This window comes from Vulpes lagopus, chromosome 4 (genome assembly GCF_018345385.1).
Source record: "Vulpes lagopus strain Blue_001 chromosome 4, ASM1834538v1, whole genome shotgun sequence".
Taxonomy (NCBI): domain Eukaryota; kingdom Metazoa; phylum Chordata; class Mammalia; order Carnivora; family Canidae; genus Vulpes; species Vulpes lagopus.
The window spans coordinates 133,518,602-133,536,397 of record NC_054827.1 but is presented as its reverse complement, the minus strand read 5'-3'; the positions used below and the strand labels follow the sequence as shown (position 1 = coordinate 133,536,397).

Sequence of the window (17,796 nt, the reverse complement as noted above, 5' to 3'; positions counted from 1 at the left end):
ATTCCCACCGAAGAGGGATGTTTAATGCTGCCCGGCTGGCAAGCTGTGATCCCTGTCTGATGTCTTTCTCATTAGACTGGTAGCCTGAGGAGTCTGAATGTTTAATTGAACTTCAGGAGAGGACCTTCCCCTATCTCCCAAGATGGTGTGGACCCACTTTACTCAAATCTATAAGATACTCTGATTCTTTATGTTTTAGATAGAAAGTGAGATCTTGGATGCTCAAGAAGAACGTGAGACTCGGCTTTTCCCAGCAGTGGATGATAAGTGCCGTATTTTATGCCATGCCTTAACTAGTGATTTCCTCATCTATGGTACAGATGTAGGTATTGGCTTCTTTGATATAGAACATGGGGGAATTTCTAATTTTTACTTTGTAATATATATATGTGTATTGTATACATTATGTTAAATTGCTATGTACAGTACGTACACACTTATGTACAGCCCAGCATATAGATCACATAATTTGCTAGTATCAAGTGCTTTTGACTATAAACAATTCTGACGGCAGAGTAAAAAGAGCAGACTTTGGAGTTTGGAAAATCTGGGCTCAAATGCCAGTTTTATTACTTGCTAGGTGCTACTTAACCCCTTCCAAGCCTCATTTTCCTTATCTAGATGCTAATTTAATTTGATGATGAACATAAGATAGCTTATTCAGCTTTAGATCTCCAGGGCCTACATTTAGTAGGCATTTAATGAATAGTAAAATTGAATATTGAGAATCCTACTTTGATCTTTTGGGGATTGTGTTGAAAAAGAGAGAATTGGAGGTTGGGCAGAGGGAGAGGGAGAAAGAGAATCGTAAGGAGGCACCAGGCTCAGTGTGGAGCCCAATGCAGGGCTCAGTCTCACAACCCTGAGATCACGATGCGAGCAAAAATCAGGAGTTGGACACTTAACTGACTGACCCACCCAGATGCCACTCCCTGGCTTTTGGTCTTTTGAGTTACCAGTACCCTATACCTCTACATAGTAAGCTAGCTAGATGAACATTCTAGTAGTAGCATCTTACATTTGTAAATGTTTTCAGAGCATATCATGCCTATTATCTTGTTCAGTCTCTAAAAGAATTTAGTATAGGTGGTAGGAAGGGCACTATTTTCCGCATTAGAAAAACAATTATTCACAGTTTCAAATGCTTCATTTTCTCACATTAAACTTTTTTTTTAAAAGCATGTTTTAAAACATGTTTATTGCCATAAGAGAGACTTTAAATTTAAGTTCGACATAAAATAATAATCTTTTTACTAATATATACCAATAGGGTAGGTTTCATGTGTCAAATTAAGTGGTAAGGGATATGGTAAATAATAGTAAATATAATACATTTGTATGATAACATAACAGTTTGTAAAGCCTTAATCTCACTTATTTTATCTTATTAGTTTTATAAAATAAGCAGAGAAGTTTTAGAGACTGAAGAAAAGTGAAGATTAAGCAGTTAGTAAGTTTGTGACAAATGTGATACTTGAACCACTATTCCACATGGCATTTTGAAATAAGAACTCAAAGTGTGGGATGACTGGGTGGCTCAGTGGTTGAGCATCTACCTTTGGCTCAGGTCATGATCCTGGGGTCCTGGGATCGAGTCCCGCATCAGGCTCCCTAGGAGGAGGAGGAGCCTGGTTCTGTCTCTGCCTACGTCTCTGCCTCTCTCCCTGTGTCTCTCATGAATAAATAAATTTTTTTAAAAAGAACTCAAGGGCAGCCTCGGTGGCTTAGCGGTTTAGTGCTGCCTTCAGCCCGGGGCATGATCCTGGAGACCTGGGATCGAGTCCCACATCAGGCTCCCTGCATGAAGCCTGCTTCTCCCTCTGCCTGTGTCTGTCTGTCTCTCTCTCTCTCTCAAAAAAAAAAAAAAAAAAACCTTGAAGTGTTATAGTCTGTAAGTCAGCATTTATCTCAGTCTCTTTCTTGAGTAATTCTGAAAATATGTCTTTAAAGTTTTATCAAGTTATTAATATACAACAAACTGCACTATTTAAAGTCTACAATTATATAACAATTTTGATGTGTATATACCTGCGAAACACCATCAACTTAATCAAAATAGTGAACGTATTCATCATTGCCAAAAGTTTTCTCATGCCCCTTTATGATTCCTCCTTCCTGTCCCGCCCCCTCTGAGGTCACTATAAGTGAGTTTCTGTTTTCTAGTTTTATGTAAATGGAATCAGAGTATGTACTTCTTTCTATTTGCCTTCTTTTATCCAGGATCATTATTTTGAGGCTTATTTCTCTTGTGTGTATCAATTATTGATTACTTTTTCTTTTTTGCATTTTATAGAATACACTTAAAATTGACTTAACCATGAACCCAAGGATGGACATTGGGGGCTATTTTCAGTTTGGGGTTGTTTCCAGCCTGGATTGTTTCCAGTATGGGGTATTTACAAATAAAGCTGCAATAAACATTCATGTTCAAGTCTTTGCATGGGCATGTGTTTTCTTTTCTTTTGGATAAATACTAAGAAGTAGAATGACTACATCATATGGCATGTGTATGTTTAAGTTTTTAAGAAACTGACAGACTATTCTCTAAATTGCTTGTACCATTTTACATTCCCATCAACTGTGTGGATGTTCCAATTCCTCTACATCCTCACGAACATTTGATATGGTCAGTCTTTTTAATTTCAGCCACTCTTAAGTGTGTACTGAATGAAATCTTAACTGTGATTTTAATTTGCTTTTCCCTAATGGACTCATGTGAAGCATCTTTTCTTTCTTTTTTTCCTTCCCTACCCCCACCAGCATCTTTTCACATGCTTGTTTGTTCTCTGTATATCTTTGGTGAAGTGTCTGTTCAAATTTCTTTGGCCATTTCTTAATTGGATTGTTTTCTTATTATTGATTTTTTGAGAATTCTTTATATATTCTAGATTCAAGTCCTTTATCAGATACATGCTTTGCAAGTATTTTTTTCCCAGTGTATCAGTGGTCTTTTCATTCTCTTAACAGTGTCTTTAAAGAGAAGACATTTTTAAAAATTTTGATGAAGTCAATTTACTAATTTGTTTTTTACAGATCATGCTTCTGGTATCATATCTAAGTAATCTAACCCAAGGTCACAAAGTTTTTCTCCTGTGTTTTCATCTGTAAGCTTTATAGCTTTATGTTTTATATTTAGGTCTATGATCCATTTTGAGTTAATTTTTATTTATGCTGTGAGTTATAGATCAAAGTTTATTTTTTTGTTTATAGATATTCCAATTGTTTTAGCACCATTTGTTGAAAAGACTGTCCTTCCTCCACTCACTCCTCTTTGTACTTTTGTCAAAAATCAATTGTCCATAAATGTGTGGATGTTTTTCTGGAATTGCTCATTCCATTGATATGTGTGTTTGTGTTTATAACACTATCACCCTGTTTTAAGTACTGTACCTTTATAATAAGTCTTGAAATCAGGTAGCATTAGCCCTCCAATTTTGAGCTCCTTTCTCAAAGTTGTTTTGGCTATTCTCAGTACTTTGCATTCCCATTTGAACTTGTGATAAGCTTGTCAATTTTTACAAAAAGCCTGTTGGGAATTTTAAAGGGATCATGTTGAACTTATAGATCAGTTGCCATCTTAACAAAATCTACTCACCAATGAACAAGGTATATATCTCCATTAATTTAGGTTTTATCTCCATTAATTTAGGTTTTAATTTCTCTTAGTGTTTTCGAGTTTTTGGTATACCAGTCCCCCTTTTTGTCAGAGAAATGAAGATATATGCCCACACAAGAATTTGTTTTTTGTTTTTGTTTTTGTTTTTTCACACAAGAATTTGTATACCAGTATTCATAGCAAAATTATTTACAATAATCAAAAGCTGGAAACAACCCAAATGTCCATCAACTGATAAGTAAACAATATATAGCATATCTGTACAATAGACTATTGTTTGGCAGCAAAAAGGAATAAAATACTGATATATACTGCAACATAGACGAACCTTGAAAACATCATGTTAAGTAAAAGAAGACAATCAGAAAAGGCCACATACTGTATGATACCATGTATATGAAATGTCCAGAATTGGCAAATCTATGGAGATGAAAAGTAGATTAGTGGTTGCCTAAGACTGCAGGGTGGCAGGGGAGTGGGAGGGGGGTTGGGGAGATTAAGGAAAGACTACTAAATGGGGTTTCTTTTTGAAGTGATAAAATATCTTTAAATGAATTGTGATCAAGTATGCAACTCTGTGAAAATACAAAAAAACATGGAGTTGTACATTTTATGTGGGTGAATTACATGGTATGTGAGTTATACTTCAGTATGCTTTTTTTTTTTTATTAAAATGCAGACATCTTTAAAAAAGGGAAAATAATCTCTGGGGATATCTGGGTGGGTCTATTCTGGGCTTATTTATTCTGTTCCAGTGATCTATGTGTCTGTCCCTTCATCCATACTACACAGTTTTGATTACTGTAGCAGAACAAAAAAAAAGAAGTCTTGAAATGGAATAGACTAATTTTCCCACCTTATTCTTTTTTTATTCAAAATTGCTTTATTCTAGTTCCTTTGCCATTTCATATAAATTTTAGAATAATCTTGTTTCTATCTATAAAAAAAGTCTTAAGATTTGAATTGGAATTATAGTAAACCTGTATATCAGAGAGAATTAATTAACATGTTTATTGTGGTGAGTCTTCCAATCCATGAATACAGTACACCTCTCCATTTATTTAGATCTTCTTTGATTTTTTCCATCAGTGTTATATAGTTTTTAGCATGCAAATTCTATGCAAGTTTTGCTAATATTTATACCTAAATATTTCATTTTTAAATGATTATAAATGGTAATATATTTCTAAATTTTGGTATCTATAGTTCATTGCTAATATATAGAAATACAATTGATTGCATCAGATGGTTTTGTTTAATTTTCTAATTTGTCTTAACAGCAAAAATGTTTAAAAATAGCATGATTTGGAAAGCTATTCTTAAACAGTAAGGATATTTCCTGTAAAATGAAAATCTGAAAATCAGTTATGCTTTAATATCACTAAGAATGTTAGAACTAATTGTTGAATCAGATGTACATTCTCACTCATTTTCTTGGGTCTATACCTCTACATGTAATAAATATTATTTTAGACTTCATGAAAAATACGGTATATTTTCTCTTAAAATTGGAAGTATGTTTAAATGCTTACAGTATTTTCTTGACAACCTTATATGTCTGTTACTGGGTTTTTTTTTTTTTAGACTGGTGTTATTCAGTATTTCTACATTGAAGACTGGCAGTTTGTTAATGATTATCGACATCCTGTCAGCGTGAAAAAGATTTTTCCTGACCCAAATGGGACCAGATTAGTTTTCATTGATGAAAAAAGTGATGGATTTGTCTACTGTCCAGTAAGTCTGGGAGATTTTTTTTAAGCATTCATTTTTTTTAAATGTGATATGCAAAAGTATTTTAATATATATTATATATAAAATAATTTTTTCTTAAACAGTTCAAGGATCGTAGTACTTTATAGTGTTTGTGATCCATTTTCACAACTATTTACATCAAGAAAACTTTCTCCATTATTCTATAGTTTTTCATAGTGTCAGTCCCAGAAGGATTTTTTAAATGGAAAAATAGTTATATTCTGTACTGCTTTAACCTTATTTACTGCACAGTATTACAGTACATCTTGATGTGCATGACTTTTCTCTCCAGGTGTGCAATAAGCTTGAGAAGGCAAGGACTCCTCTCTGCCCACCTCACTTGATTTTCCTTTTGCCTTAATAATCCTAAACACAAAGAAAAGGTATTTTTGTATAAGATAATAAAAAACAGATGGGCCCTTTTTAGAATCAGTTACTCTTATTTTTATAGATCCTTAACTTTTTCAAAAATAGGTTAGAAGGAGATAGTTTTTTACATCATTTGTTGTACTTGAATTTTTCATTTACTTTTGATACCCAGTTAATGATTTAGCATGTTCTTGGTCACAGTTCACAGAGACTACAGTTGCTCTGAGATGCATCCTAATAATTGTTCCCCTTGCCTTAGTAGCCACTTGATGAAGACCACTTTCCCCTCACTGGCCACTTCACAAGATACTGAGCCAGCCTCCCTGCCTGCCTGCCTTCCTTTTCTCTCTCTTCCTTTCCTTCCTTCCTGTTTGTCCTTCTTCTTCTTCTTCCTTTAATTTTTTCTTTTTTTTCTCTTCTTTTTATCTTTGATAAATATAACCGGTTTCTACAGGAGCACCTGGATTATCTAGGCAAAATTCCCAATATGCCAGTTCTTGTTCACCCCATTCCTCTCCCAGTCATAAAACAAATGAGGGAAAATGACCTCAAGAGAAGGATAACCCTGAGTTCTTTCTTCTTGACCCAGAAATTCCTCTTGTACAGATCCCCTTTCTGTAACAGGGCTGTTATTCCAGCTGCCTGGCTCCCCTGCGTGGGTTCACCACAGAGGGAAGCTGCTGCTGAGGGTCCTGTGAAAGCAGGTGGGGAAATCGGGGATCTGACAAGAGTCCAAGTTAGAACTGGGGTCTGGCTGCTAGGGGAAGGGCGAAAAGCTAAAGCAGTCTAAATGAATTGACACATTTTTCTTTCTCCTTTTACGGTTCTCCTTTCCTAGATAATTTCTGTTAAAGAGGCTACATGACCTTCCTCATGGAGTTGCCATGAGGTTTCAGTGAGTTGGTTTTTCTAAAGATTTTATATTTTTAAAGATTTTATTTATTCATGAGAGAGAGAGAGAGCGCGCAGGCGAGCAGAGACACGGGCAGAGGGAGAAGCAGGCTCCATGCAGGGAGCCTGGCGTGGGCCTCGATCCCGGGACTCCAGGTTCACGTCCTGGGCCGAAGGCAGGCCCTAAACCGTTGAGCCACCCAGGGATCCCCTGAGTTGGTTTTTCTAAACACATGATCAGGCATCTGGTAGCTATTTAGCAGGTGTTAGTGAAAGCCCTGCCTCTGTTTTGCTTTACTACCCTTAAACCCCTTAAGTTCCAGAACTATCTCACTGTTTCCTCCCATTCCCACTCCCATCTTCAACTCTAACCTGCAGCTTAGTTACATGTTAAGGAAAAAAAGAGTCTGGGTAAAACAACATCCACACAAAAGACTGACTCTCCCTAACCCAGCCCTTGGGCGGTGTTCGCTTTTATCCAAATGAAGATCTCCCTGCTGGGTTAGACTCTTAGGCGGTTGTGGGCAAGATGTCCAAGGGGAGTACAGGAGTGAATTCCTCTTTTAAATGACACCAGACAGTCTTTCTACAGGGAAGGCGAGCTGGGCAGGGCAGGGAACAGCAGGCTTGTGCGGAGCCTTTCCCACCACCGAGGGCCTTTGGACTCCAGCCCGGAGGGCTGTGCATTTGATCTGATCTGATCACTCACCCTGTCAAAGTCTGTTACTCCTGCAGCTTACTTTACTACTCCATTTCAACAAATTTGAGAGAAACATTGCTCCTGTGGCGTACATATGTGAAAATGTGTATCTATTCTGATGGCTGCTGTTCCTCTGTCAAGTTTTACATGTCCTTGCCACTTCCCTTCATATGTATATTTATTCAACCAGCTGTCCCACCCTGTGACTGATGGGGTACCGTAGAATTGGGAGAGATGACTTTTTCCCTACAAACACCCTAATAAAACAGCCTTGTACCGCGTCACACTCCAGAAGCCCATTAAGGATGATTTGCTGTGTATTACAGGAAGTTCATAATATGTAGAGTGTAGTAGTTAAGTGCGTGGACTTTGAAGACAGGCGAACAGACCTGGATTTAAGATTAGTAATAATTACAACTAATATTTTTGTGCTGAGTACTCCTTAACTGTATAAATTATCTCTTAATTCTTAAAGCAGCCCCAGAGATAAATACTCATATTTTTTTAAAGTAAACTTTATGCCCAGTCTAGGACTCAAGCTCATAATCCCAAGATCAAGAGTCACAATGTTCTACTGACCAAGCCACCAGGCACCCCAACAAATAATCATATTATTGGCCATTTAAACTAAGAAGAAACTAAGCTTAGAAAAGGTGAAGAAACTAAGGTTAGAAAAGGTAAATACCTTGTCCAAGGTCACACAGTCAGAAAACGGTATCCGTGGTATGAGCCCTGGGTGGCTTCCTCCAGAGCTCTCACCTTGATTGGGTTCCCAGTTTCACCATTTATAAAATGGGTGCAGCTCTATCTACTCTGTAGGTTGCTGTGTAAAAACTAACAAGATGATGTGCGTAAAGCTTTTACTACAGTGCCTGCCATGTAATATGCACTCACAAATGGTTGCCTTTTTAAAAAGACTTTTGGGGCAGCCCGGTGGCTCAGCAGTTTAGCGCTGCCTTCAGCCCAAGGCGTGATTCTGGAGTCCCGGGATCAAGTCCCGCGTCGGGCTCCCTGCATGGAGCCTGCTTCTCCCTTGCCTGTGTCTCTGCCTCTCTTTCTCTGTGTCTCTCATGAATGAATAAATAAAATCTTTTTAAAAAATAACTTAATAAAAAATAAATAAATAAATAAATAAATAAATAAATAAATAAATAAAAATAACTTAATAAAAAAAAAAAGACTTTTGCCACCAGTCGAGTGACATTGGTTGTCTCATCTGCACAAAGCAAGGGTCAGTATAACACAGTGGTCAGAAGCAGACTGTAGAGCCAAACTGCCTTCTGGTTCAAGTCCTCACCCCCCTAGCTATCTATCTTTGGGCTAATTTCTTTGTGGCTGAATCTCTTCATCTGCAAAATGGGAGTAAGAATGCCTGTCTTGTATAGTATGAGTTAGAATTAAATGAGGTTGCGTTTATATGAGAAATTAGCACGATACCTGAAAAGTAGCACTGTCTAATAGAAATATAATTAGAACTACATATAATTTTAAATTTTCTACTAGCCATATTTTTTTAAAAGAAGATAAAAAGAAACAGGTGAAATTAATGTATTTAACCCAACATTGCTACCTCAGTATGTCATCTATGTAAAAAATATGCTGAGATGCTTTACCCTTTTTTTCATATTAGCTCCATGAGACCTAGTGGGTAGTTTAAACTTTCATCTCAGTCAGACTAGACAAATCTCAGTGTTCAAATAGCCACATATAGATGTGAAATAGTGGCTACTGTGTTGGACAGCACAGCTCTATATATTATTCACAAGAGTCTTCTATTTCGTTCTTATTTTGAGAACAAGATGAGGTAGGGTGGAGGTGGATTTCTTAGCTTCACATTTTTTTTTAAAGATTTATTTATTTATTTATGATAGACATAGAGAAAGAGAGAGGCAGAGACACAGGAGGAGGGAGAAGCGGGCTCCATGCTGGGAGCCCGATGTGGAAATCGATCCCCAGACTCCAGGATTGCGACCTGGGCCAAAGGCAGGCACTAAACCGCTGAGCCACCCAGGGATCCCCCCTCAGCTTTACATTCAGGAAATATATAAGCCTGTCTGCCAAGGTCCCTGGAATATGTGGATTGATTTTTTTTAATAGTTTATATCACTAACACCACATTTTATGTTTTTTGGAATGCATTATAGAGAAGTTTTTGAAAGAAAACAGACCCAGTGGAATTTGATTTTCAAATACGTAGGAATTAATCTGCTTCTTCTCTAGCTAGAGCATTTCTCTACCAGGTATTAAAAATTTTCTGAACACAGTGTGTTCATAGTTTAAATATCTCTTGTCTTCAGCAGATTCAACTTTTTTTTCCCCCTAAGCTGAAGCTTTGTGTCCATACTTGTAGTTTTTCCTGAAAATTCACCAAGTTTTAGAGAAAAACCTTAATTTGCCGTATAAAACACAGGGTTTCTTTCAAGCCAGATCTAGTACAAGAATAGAAAAAGGAAATGTGCTTGCAGTGTTGTTGGGTTGCTGGAAAAGCTACGCCAGCCAAGGCAGCGGAACAGGCTCCTACCAAGGCAAGTGATGACATTTAAGTACAGTCTTGAGGCAAATCTGTAAATCCTGTTTTGTAGGTTAATGATGCTACCTATGAGATTCCAGACTTTTCACCAACCATCAAAGGTGTTCTTTGGGAAAACTGGCCAATGGATAAAGGCGTATTTATTGCATACGATGATGATAAGGTATACACTTACGTCTTTCACAAGGACACGATACAAGGTACTTAATCACTTTTTGTGCATTTGTTGACAGATTTCCATGACAGTGAAATTAAAACCTTCCTTTTGATTTATGTGCCGGTATCCGCTTTCAGCATTAAAATGTCTTTTAAAATCTAAGGATCCAAGGTCATTTTGGCTGGAGGCACCAAAGTCCCCTTCTCTCATAAACCTTTGCTGTTATATAATGGAGAGCTGACCTGCCAGACGCAGAGTGGAAAAATCAACAACATGTACCTGAGCACGCACAGGTTCCTCGACAGTTTAAAAGATGTGGAGCCTAATGAGCTGAGGCAAATGCTGACACAGACTTTAATGCTCAAGAGGTAGGACTCAAAACACTTCTCTGGAGCGTCTCATTTGCTTTTGTGATTTTAAAGGTCAAATCCTATTAAAATAGATGGAGATGATAGTATTTATCTTGTTTACAGGATTATTGTGAGGCCCAGGTGAGAATGTATGTAAGTCCTAAAGGAAATACTCTTGTACTAAGCCCAAATAGCATACTTACTGTGAAATTCTAATAAACCTATTATTTCAACAGTATCCTAATGTCAACATAAGAAATTTGGTTTTGCCTTGCTTGGGATTTCCTTTTTCTGCTTTTTCGTCTTACCTATTCTAGCCACCTTGAGTCTTCTTTGTGGTTTTGACCCTGTCTTAAATGTTGCTGTTCCTCAGGGTCCCATGAGCCCCCTCTTCTCTTCTCTAATGATTCTTTCTGAATGAATCTCCTCTACTTACATGGCTTCAATAGCATTCATAAGAGGCTGAGTCCAAAACATCCATCTTTCACTTAAACGTATATTTACCACTGCCTGCCAATTGTGTGTTCGGAAGCCCATGAACCCCTCAGACTTGCTCTGTTTAAAACAATTCATCTGGGAAACCCTGAATGGCTCAGCGGTTTGGCACCGCCTTCAGCCTGGGGCGTGATCCTGGAGACCTGGAATCAAGTCCCGCTTCAGGCTCCCTGCGTGGAGCCTGCTTCTCCCTCTGCTTGTGTCTCTGCCTCTCTTTCTCTCTGGTCTCTCTCATGAATAAATAAATAAAATCTTAAAATAAAATAAATAAAATAAATAAAATAAAATAAAATAAAATAAAATAAAATAAAATAAAATAAAATAAAACAATTAATCTTCCCCAACCCCCTCACTTCCTCTGGTCCTAATCCCATGTGTACATGTCCCAACACACACACCTATACCTACGCACACCCACACACCGGACTCTTTTCTTCGTTCCCCCACCCCCACCCCATACTCCCCCATTAACTCAGGCCCCCACTCAGAGTAATGTATAATGGAACCACTCCCTGACTGCTCTCTCTACTGATAGTCTCATGACAATCTCATTTATTCACTACACTTGAAAATATCAGTCTGATCCTCTTACCCCTCTGCTGGAGATCTTTCCCATTGCCTTGAGGAAGAAATCCCTCCTCCTCAGGGACCTCAGCAGGACGTATTAGATCCTTGTTTTATTACTAGTCTCAACTGTGCCTCTACTCCCTCTCTGTTCTGCTGGCTGCTTGAATTCAATATTTTTCATGATTCTTTGCCTTGGCACATACAGCTTTCCCTTCCTGGAATGTCCTTCCTCTGTGTCTATAGGCAGTAACTCCTATTTTTCACATTCAGCTGAGGCCTCTCCTGCTCCAGGATGCCTTCCCCAGAGCCCCCTAACCTCTGGTGGCCTGGGTTGCGGGCCCTCCTGGTGAATGGCCTCCAGGCAGTAAACACAGTGGTTTAGAGCACTTTGCACCCTGCTGCTGTGTGATGGGCTGGTCTTGGGAGGCCTCTGAGCTTCACTCTTCCTCATCTATAAAGGAGAAATTATAATATTCCTTAGTGGTTAGGGTTGTTAGGGTAACACAGAGAATCTATGCAAAGTGTTTGGCACAGATTCACATATTAGAAGCACTCAGTTAACCTCTGTCACACTGTGTCAGGGTCATCTGTTGACTTATCTGTCTCTTCCACCTTCCCCAGTCATGACCAACTAAAGGACAGTGAATGTGTGTTTGATCTTTGTATCTTGGTTCCAAACACAGTTTCTGGCACAAAAGAGGTGCTCAATAAATGCACATTGGGTGGGAAAATGCAATAAGTGAATAGATGGATAGATGTAATACATTCATTGATGTAGCAGTTCCACAAAAAGTTCAATTGGTATTTGTGGCTGTGCTTTAAAACCAGAGATCATGGGATCCCTGGGTGGTGCAGCGGTTTGGCGCCTGCCTTTGGCCCAGGGCGCGGTCCTGGAGACCCGAGATCGAATCCCACGTCGGGCTCTCAGTGCATGGAGCCTGCTTCTCCCTCTGCCTGTGTCTCTGTGCCTCTCTCTCCCTCCGTGACTATCATAAATAAATAAAAATTTAAAAAAAACAACAACAGAGATCAGCAAGCTTTTTCTGTTATGGACCAAATGGTGAGCATTTCAGGCTTTAAAAGCCATGAAATCTTTGTCACATCTATTCAAGCCATTGTTGTAACACAAGAGCCGTCAAGACAGTCCATAAAAAATTAAGCCAAGTGGCTATGTTCCACTCAGACTTCAGTCATGGAAGCAGACAGCTGACTGGATTTGGGGTGTAGGCCATAGTTGCTGGCCCCTGTTTTAAACTTCCCAATATGTAGGAACAGAGAGAGTATTGCATTAGATTTATTTGAGAACAGAAATAACTTTCATCTATGTGTGAAGTAAACCCAAAAACAAATAAAAAGAGTTAGTTGTTAATGATGGAGGTGGTTACACAGAGTAGATTCAGATTAGTAAAAAATTCAAGAGGGGATCCCTGGGTGGCTCAGTGGTTTAGCACCTGCCTTCGGCTCAGGGAGTGATCCTGGAGTCCTGGGATCAAGTTCCACATCAGGCTCCCTGCATGGAACCTGCTTTTCCCTCTGCCTGTGTCTCTACCTCTCTCTCTCTCTCTGTGTCTCTCATGAATAAATAAATAAAATCTTTAAAAAAATTTTTTCCAAAAGAAATTTAAAAAAAACATGTATCTGTACAATAAAGAAAGAAAAGTTTATGCAATTTTCTATAATTTGGAAATGATGATTAAGGATGAAGAACTGTTTTGCAGAATTTAAGACCTAACATTAAATTATATATAACCTGAAAATTACCAACTAGGGGTCAAGTAGAGCTCCCCAATTAAACCAACATATTCAAATGCTAGGTTTTCAGATGCTTGGGAAATGTGCAAAATTCTGAATGATCACACTGCCTGGAATGAGCTGGCCAGAGCTTGTCTCCATCACATGGAAGTGGAGTTTGCAATTCGCGTCTATCGGACAATTGGAAATGTGGGCATAGTGATGTCCTTGGAACAGATAAAGGTAAACAGCATCTCATGAGACTTACTGTATTAGGATCTAAATGTTATTTATTCAATCATTTTGTTTCTGCAGTGAGTCTTCCCTAACTCATCAGCAAATTGACCGATGAAACCTTACTACTTCCTACTAAGCAAAAGCTTTAAAAAAAAAAAAAGAAATGAAACCCTGTTCCTTCTCATTAAAATTGCTTTTATTTGTAGGGAATAGAAGACTACAATCTTTTGGCAGGACATCTTGCCATGTTTACTAATGACTTCAACCTGGCTCAAGACCTGTACCTTGCGTCCAGCTGTCCTGTTGCTGCCCTGGAGGTATGGCAGTGGATAAGGATGGGAAGCACATGCAACGGGGGGGGGGGGGGGGGGGGGATCCCCCTTAAAAATTTAAAATTAAATTTAAAATTTGGGACGCCTGGGTGGCTCAGTGGTTAAGTGCCCGCCTTTGGCCCAGGGTGTGATCCTGGAGTCCCAGGATCGAGTCCCACATCAGGCTCCCTGCTTGGAGCCTGCTTCTCCCTCTGCCTGGGTCTCTGCCTCTCTCTGTATCTCTCATGAATAAGTAAATAAAATCTTAAAAAAGAATGAAAAAAAATAAAATTTAAAATTTCTCAGCAACAGAAACCATATGCCTTCCCACTCCTGGAATTTAGACATTTCAGAAAGCTTTAAGAACCCTGGAGTATTCATTAACTTCAAAAGTACTTTCATTTTGTGTTCTGTGGAACCATAAAAGGCATGTTATTGTAACATTACCAAATAATTTAAAGTCTCACTCTGTCCAAAGAGAACAGATTATGTAACTTACAAAAACACGCACACACGGAAACAGCTACCATTTATTGAGAGCCTACATGGTACCAGGCACGTTTCTAAGCACTTAATGTATTTTAACTAATTTAACCCTTACAATAATCCCAGGAGATAGTTATTTTCTCCATTTCTGAAATGGGGGAAATGAGATACATGTATCTTTTACTTGGCAGTGAGATTCTCTTGTGTGTTAAGAGGTGGAATAAGGACCTTATTTTCCCAGAGGTGAGCATTACAGGGGAAGGACTAGAACAGAGGGAAGGACCTAGGTCAATGCTAGGGTAAAGTGGCTATATAGAATAGCAATTAAGAACATGAACTTTAAGGTTAGACATGTCTGGGTTCAGATCCCAGCTCTGTCACCCTGGGCAACTTATTTAACCTTTCTATGTCCTACGTCCTCTTTCTCTAAAGTGGGGTGACAAAATCTGGCCCACAGGTTGTTGTAAAGATTTAAAAATGAGGCTAGACCTGATCAGTAGTAAAGACACAAAATGGTAGCTCTTTGTCATTAACGTTATCTTACCTCAAATCAGCATTTCCACAACTACCTAGAGGAGGTGTTTTGAAAACATACTTGGTATTAGTTTTACAACTTCATTTTCTCACATTGGTCTACAGCAAATTTTCGTTTTTAAATTTTAAGTAAACTGAATTGTGTTTTAACAAAAAAATTTAAATAATTTTACATTATTTGTAATAATTAGGGACACCCTGAGAAATTTTCAGAACTTAGACTACTAGTACGCATGGAAGTAGGAATATGGTTGTCATATGAGGGCGAAAATGTCCCCTTAATTCTTCTGCATTTAGCTGTGAGCACATGTGTGCTACTGGATTTGTAAAGGATTTGAGGTGTTGATTTCCCTGTGTCATTCCTTTAACCTAACTTTGAAGGCTGAGGAGATAGCTACGTAAAGGGATTAGAGGCACAGCTCAGCTTTGCCAGATACTAGCAGTATAACTTTGTATATAAAACTAGCCTCTCTTTGCCTCAGTTTCTGGATCTCTAAAATGGGTACAAGGAAGGTTTCTTGCAAAAGGCCCAGTTGGGAAAAGTAAACAAGCTAATGCCCTTGAATAGTAGTACCTGGCAAATAATAGCACTTGAAAAATATTACCTGTTATTATCTTTACAAAGGGTGAATAAAGTGAAGAGTGAACTGTAAAAGATTCTCTAATGATTAGTTTATGTTTGGAATTGTGTGCCAGATGCAGATAAAAAGACCATAAGAACCAGGAAAAAAGACACGTTCACATTTAATATTTATGTCTGTTATTCATGTTGTAATATAGCTTCACATTTTCTCAGAAAATAACATCAATTCTATAGTAAAGTATTTCTCATTTTTTATTAGCTCCCCTCTAATAAAAATTCATCTTAATTGATTGGATTCATTTTAATTCAGTTTAATTCTTTCTTATGGTAGAAATTAAATAATAAAGGATAATTATTTTTAGGTAGGATTGAGTTTTGGAAGACCACAAACCATTGTAATAGTAAGATGTTTTTGCTCTCCCAGAACCAATATTACCCCCTTCAAGTATACTGAGAATGTGTGCTCTAGTAATATATTATCCTTGCCAAGGTCAAGTCCCACTTTTTAAACAAAAGTTTTTCTAATTGCTTCTAGTAAAACTAGCACTGTGTGGTGACTATGCAAAGTAATTTGTTCATTTGAAATTAAGGTCTCTCTCTCCCAATAGATGAGAAGGGATCTACAGCATTGGGACAGTGCCCTGCAACTGGCCAAGCGGTTAGCCCCAGACCAGATACCGTTTATATCAAAAGAATATGCTATTCAGCTTGAATTCACGTAAGTCCTTATCTTTCTGTTTTTCAGTCAGTATTTAACTGCTGAGTATCTCCAATTCCAAATTAGAAGGCCCTCCATTAATTTAATAATTGCTTATTAGGGGTAAAAAGCAGGGACGCCTGGGGATTCAGTGGTTGAGCATCTGCATTCAGCTCAGGTCATGATCCCAGGGTCCTGGGATCGAGTCCCACATTAGGCTCCCTGCAGGGATCCTGCTTCTCCTTCTGCCTGTGTCTCTGCCTCTCTCTGTGAGTGTCTCTCATGAATAAATAAAAAAAATCTTTTGAAAGAGGAGGGTAAAAAGCTATGTATATGTACTTCCAAAAAATGTCTTTTCTCACTAATGAAGGTTGTCCAGGCCTTTGTGCACTTTTATTTCCAGCATCAAAATTGAAGTCTGAGTGTCAGCCTTTTCTACACTTAGTCTAAATACTGTTTTGAATAACGTTGGGCCAGCAACAGTTACATGTAGCACCGGGTTGATGTACTGCTTTTCATAGCCTGTGTTTGTGATCGTGACCTCTTTGAACACTTTGAGGATTTGCAGTAAAATCTCAACTCATATTGAAAAAAAAAAACAGAATTTGGTCTACATCTTCTGTTTGCTTAAAATTATAGTTTTTCTTTTAACTGAATTGTGTGGGGATAAAAATTAGCATTGAAAGTCAAGCCAGGGATGCCTGTGTGGCTCAGTGGTTGAGCATCTGCCTTTGGCTCAGGTCATGATCCAAGAGTCCTGGGATTGAGTCCCACATTGGGCTCCCCATAGGGAGACTGCTTCTCCTTCTGCCTACGTCTCTGCCTCTCTGTGTGTGTGTGTGTGTGTCTCTCATAAATAAATAAATTCTTTTAAAAAAAAAGAAAGAAAGAAAGTCAAGCCAGAAGCTTTTTACAGGAGGTTTATTCAGCACTTGAGTAATTAATCCTTCATGTTGCATGACTAGGCTTTACAAATCTCTCCTACCTTGGGAAATTCCATAATCTATTCCAATAGAGTTTAGAGTTTTCTGGTGCTCTTCATTGCTCCACAGTCATAATTGTCAGTAGTCTTAATTGACAGACTGTAGATTTTTATTTCATTGCTACATAAAGGTGTAATTTTAGAAGCAGTTAAGATCCATTTTTAAGCTCACATGCAGCCATGGTTGGTGCTACCAATGCGAACACCCATAGAGAGAATTCAATTGAATAATTTACTTGCAAATTAAGTTCACACAGGTATGTACAATAACAACTATATCACAACTGGACAATTTCTTTTGACATTTATTATACATTCCAATTTCAAAAATAATAAAATGTGGAAAAGTATTGATCTTTGAACAAAGAAAATTTGTTCCTAATAGTCTTTTTAAAATATTTTTATGAAAAAAAATATTTTTATGTAGTTCCACTATTTTAGTGCAGACTTTATTTTTTTTCGTGCAGACTTTAGATTCATTGCCAATATTGACACCCAAATTATAGCTCTAGAAATTATTCTGTCAAAAAGTAGTCCTTCACTTCTAACCACAATACCTTATTTGAAATTTTATTTTTTACAAATTAAAACTTTTTAGAGATTTTAATTCTTTTGTACTCAACTTCAATTTAAATTGATTTAAATTTAAATTTACATATCTGCCTCTTAAAAAATAACTCCGTAGGGGCGCCTGGGCTGGCTCAGCTGGTAGAGCATACAATTCTTTTTTTTTTTTTAGAGCATGCAATTCTTGATCTCAGGGCTGTGATTTCAAGTCCCAGGTTGGTTGTAGAGATCATTTAAAAAC

General features: G+C 37.9%; 1 protein-coding gene across 3 annotated transcripts in view; it reads left to right on the top strand.

Annotated features, from left to right (window-relative positions):
- Nucleotides 1-17,796, top strand: part of WDR19 (WD repeat domain 19) — a 111,704-nt gene that overhangs the window by 33,113 nt on the left and 60,795 nt on the right. For all 3 annotated transcript variants that reach the window (XM_041751393.1, XM_041751391.1, XM_041751392.1), the window contains exons 14-20: nucleotides 200-322; nucleotides 5,201-5,350; nucleotides 9,911-10,058; nucleotides 10,179-10,383; nucleotides 13,242-13,401; nucleotides 13,602-13,712; nucleotides 15,918-16,027. In XM_041751393.1, the coding sequence (XP_041607327.1) occupies nucleotides 200-322; nucleotides 5,201-5,350; nucleotides 9,911-10,058; nucleotides 10,179-10,383; nucleotides 13,242-13,401; nucleotides 13,602-13,712; nucleotides 15,918-16,027 (1,007 nt within the window). The remainder of the gene's footprint in view (nucleotides 1-199; nucleotides 323-5,200; nucleotides 5,351-9,910; nucleotides 10,059-10,178; nucleotides 10,384-13,241; nucleotides 13,402-13,601; nucleotides 13,713-15,917; nucleotides 16,028-17,796) is intronic.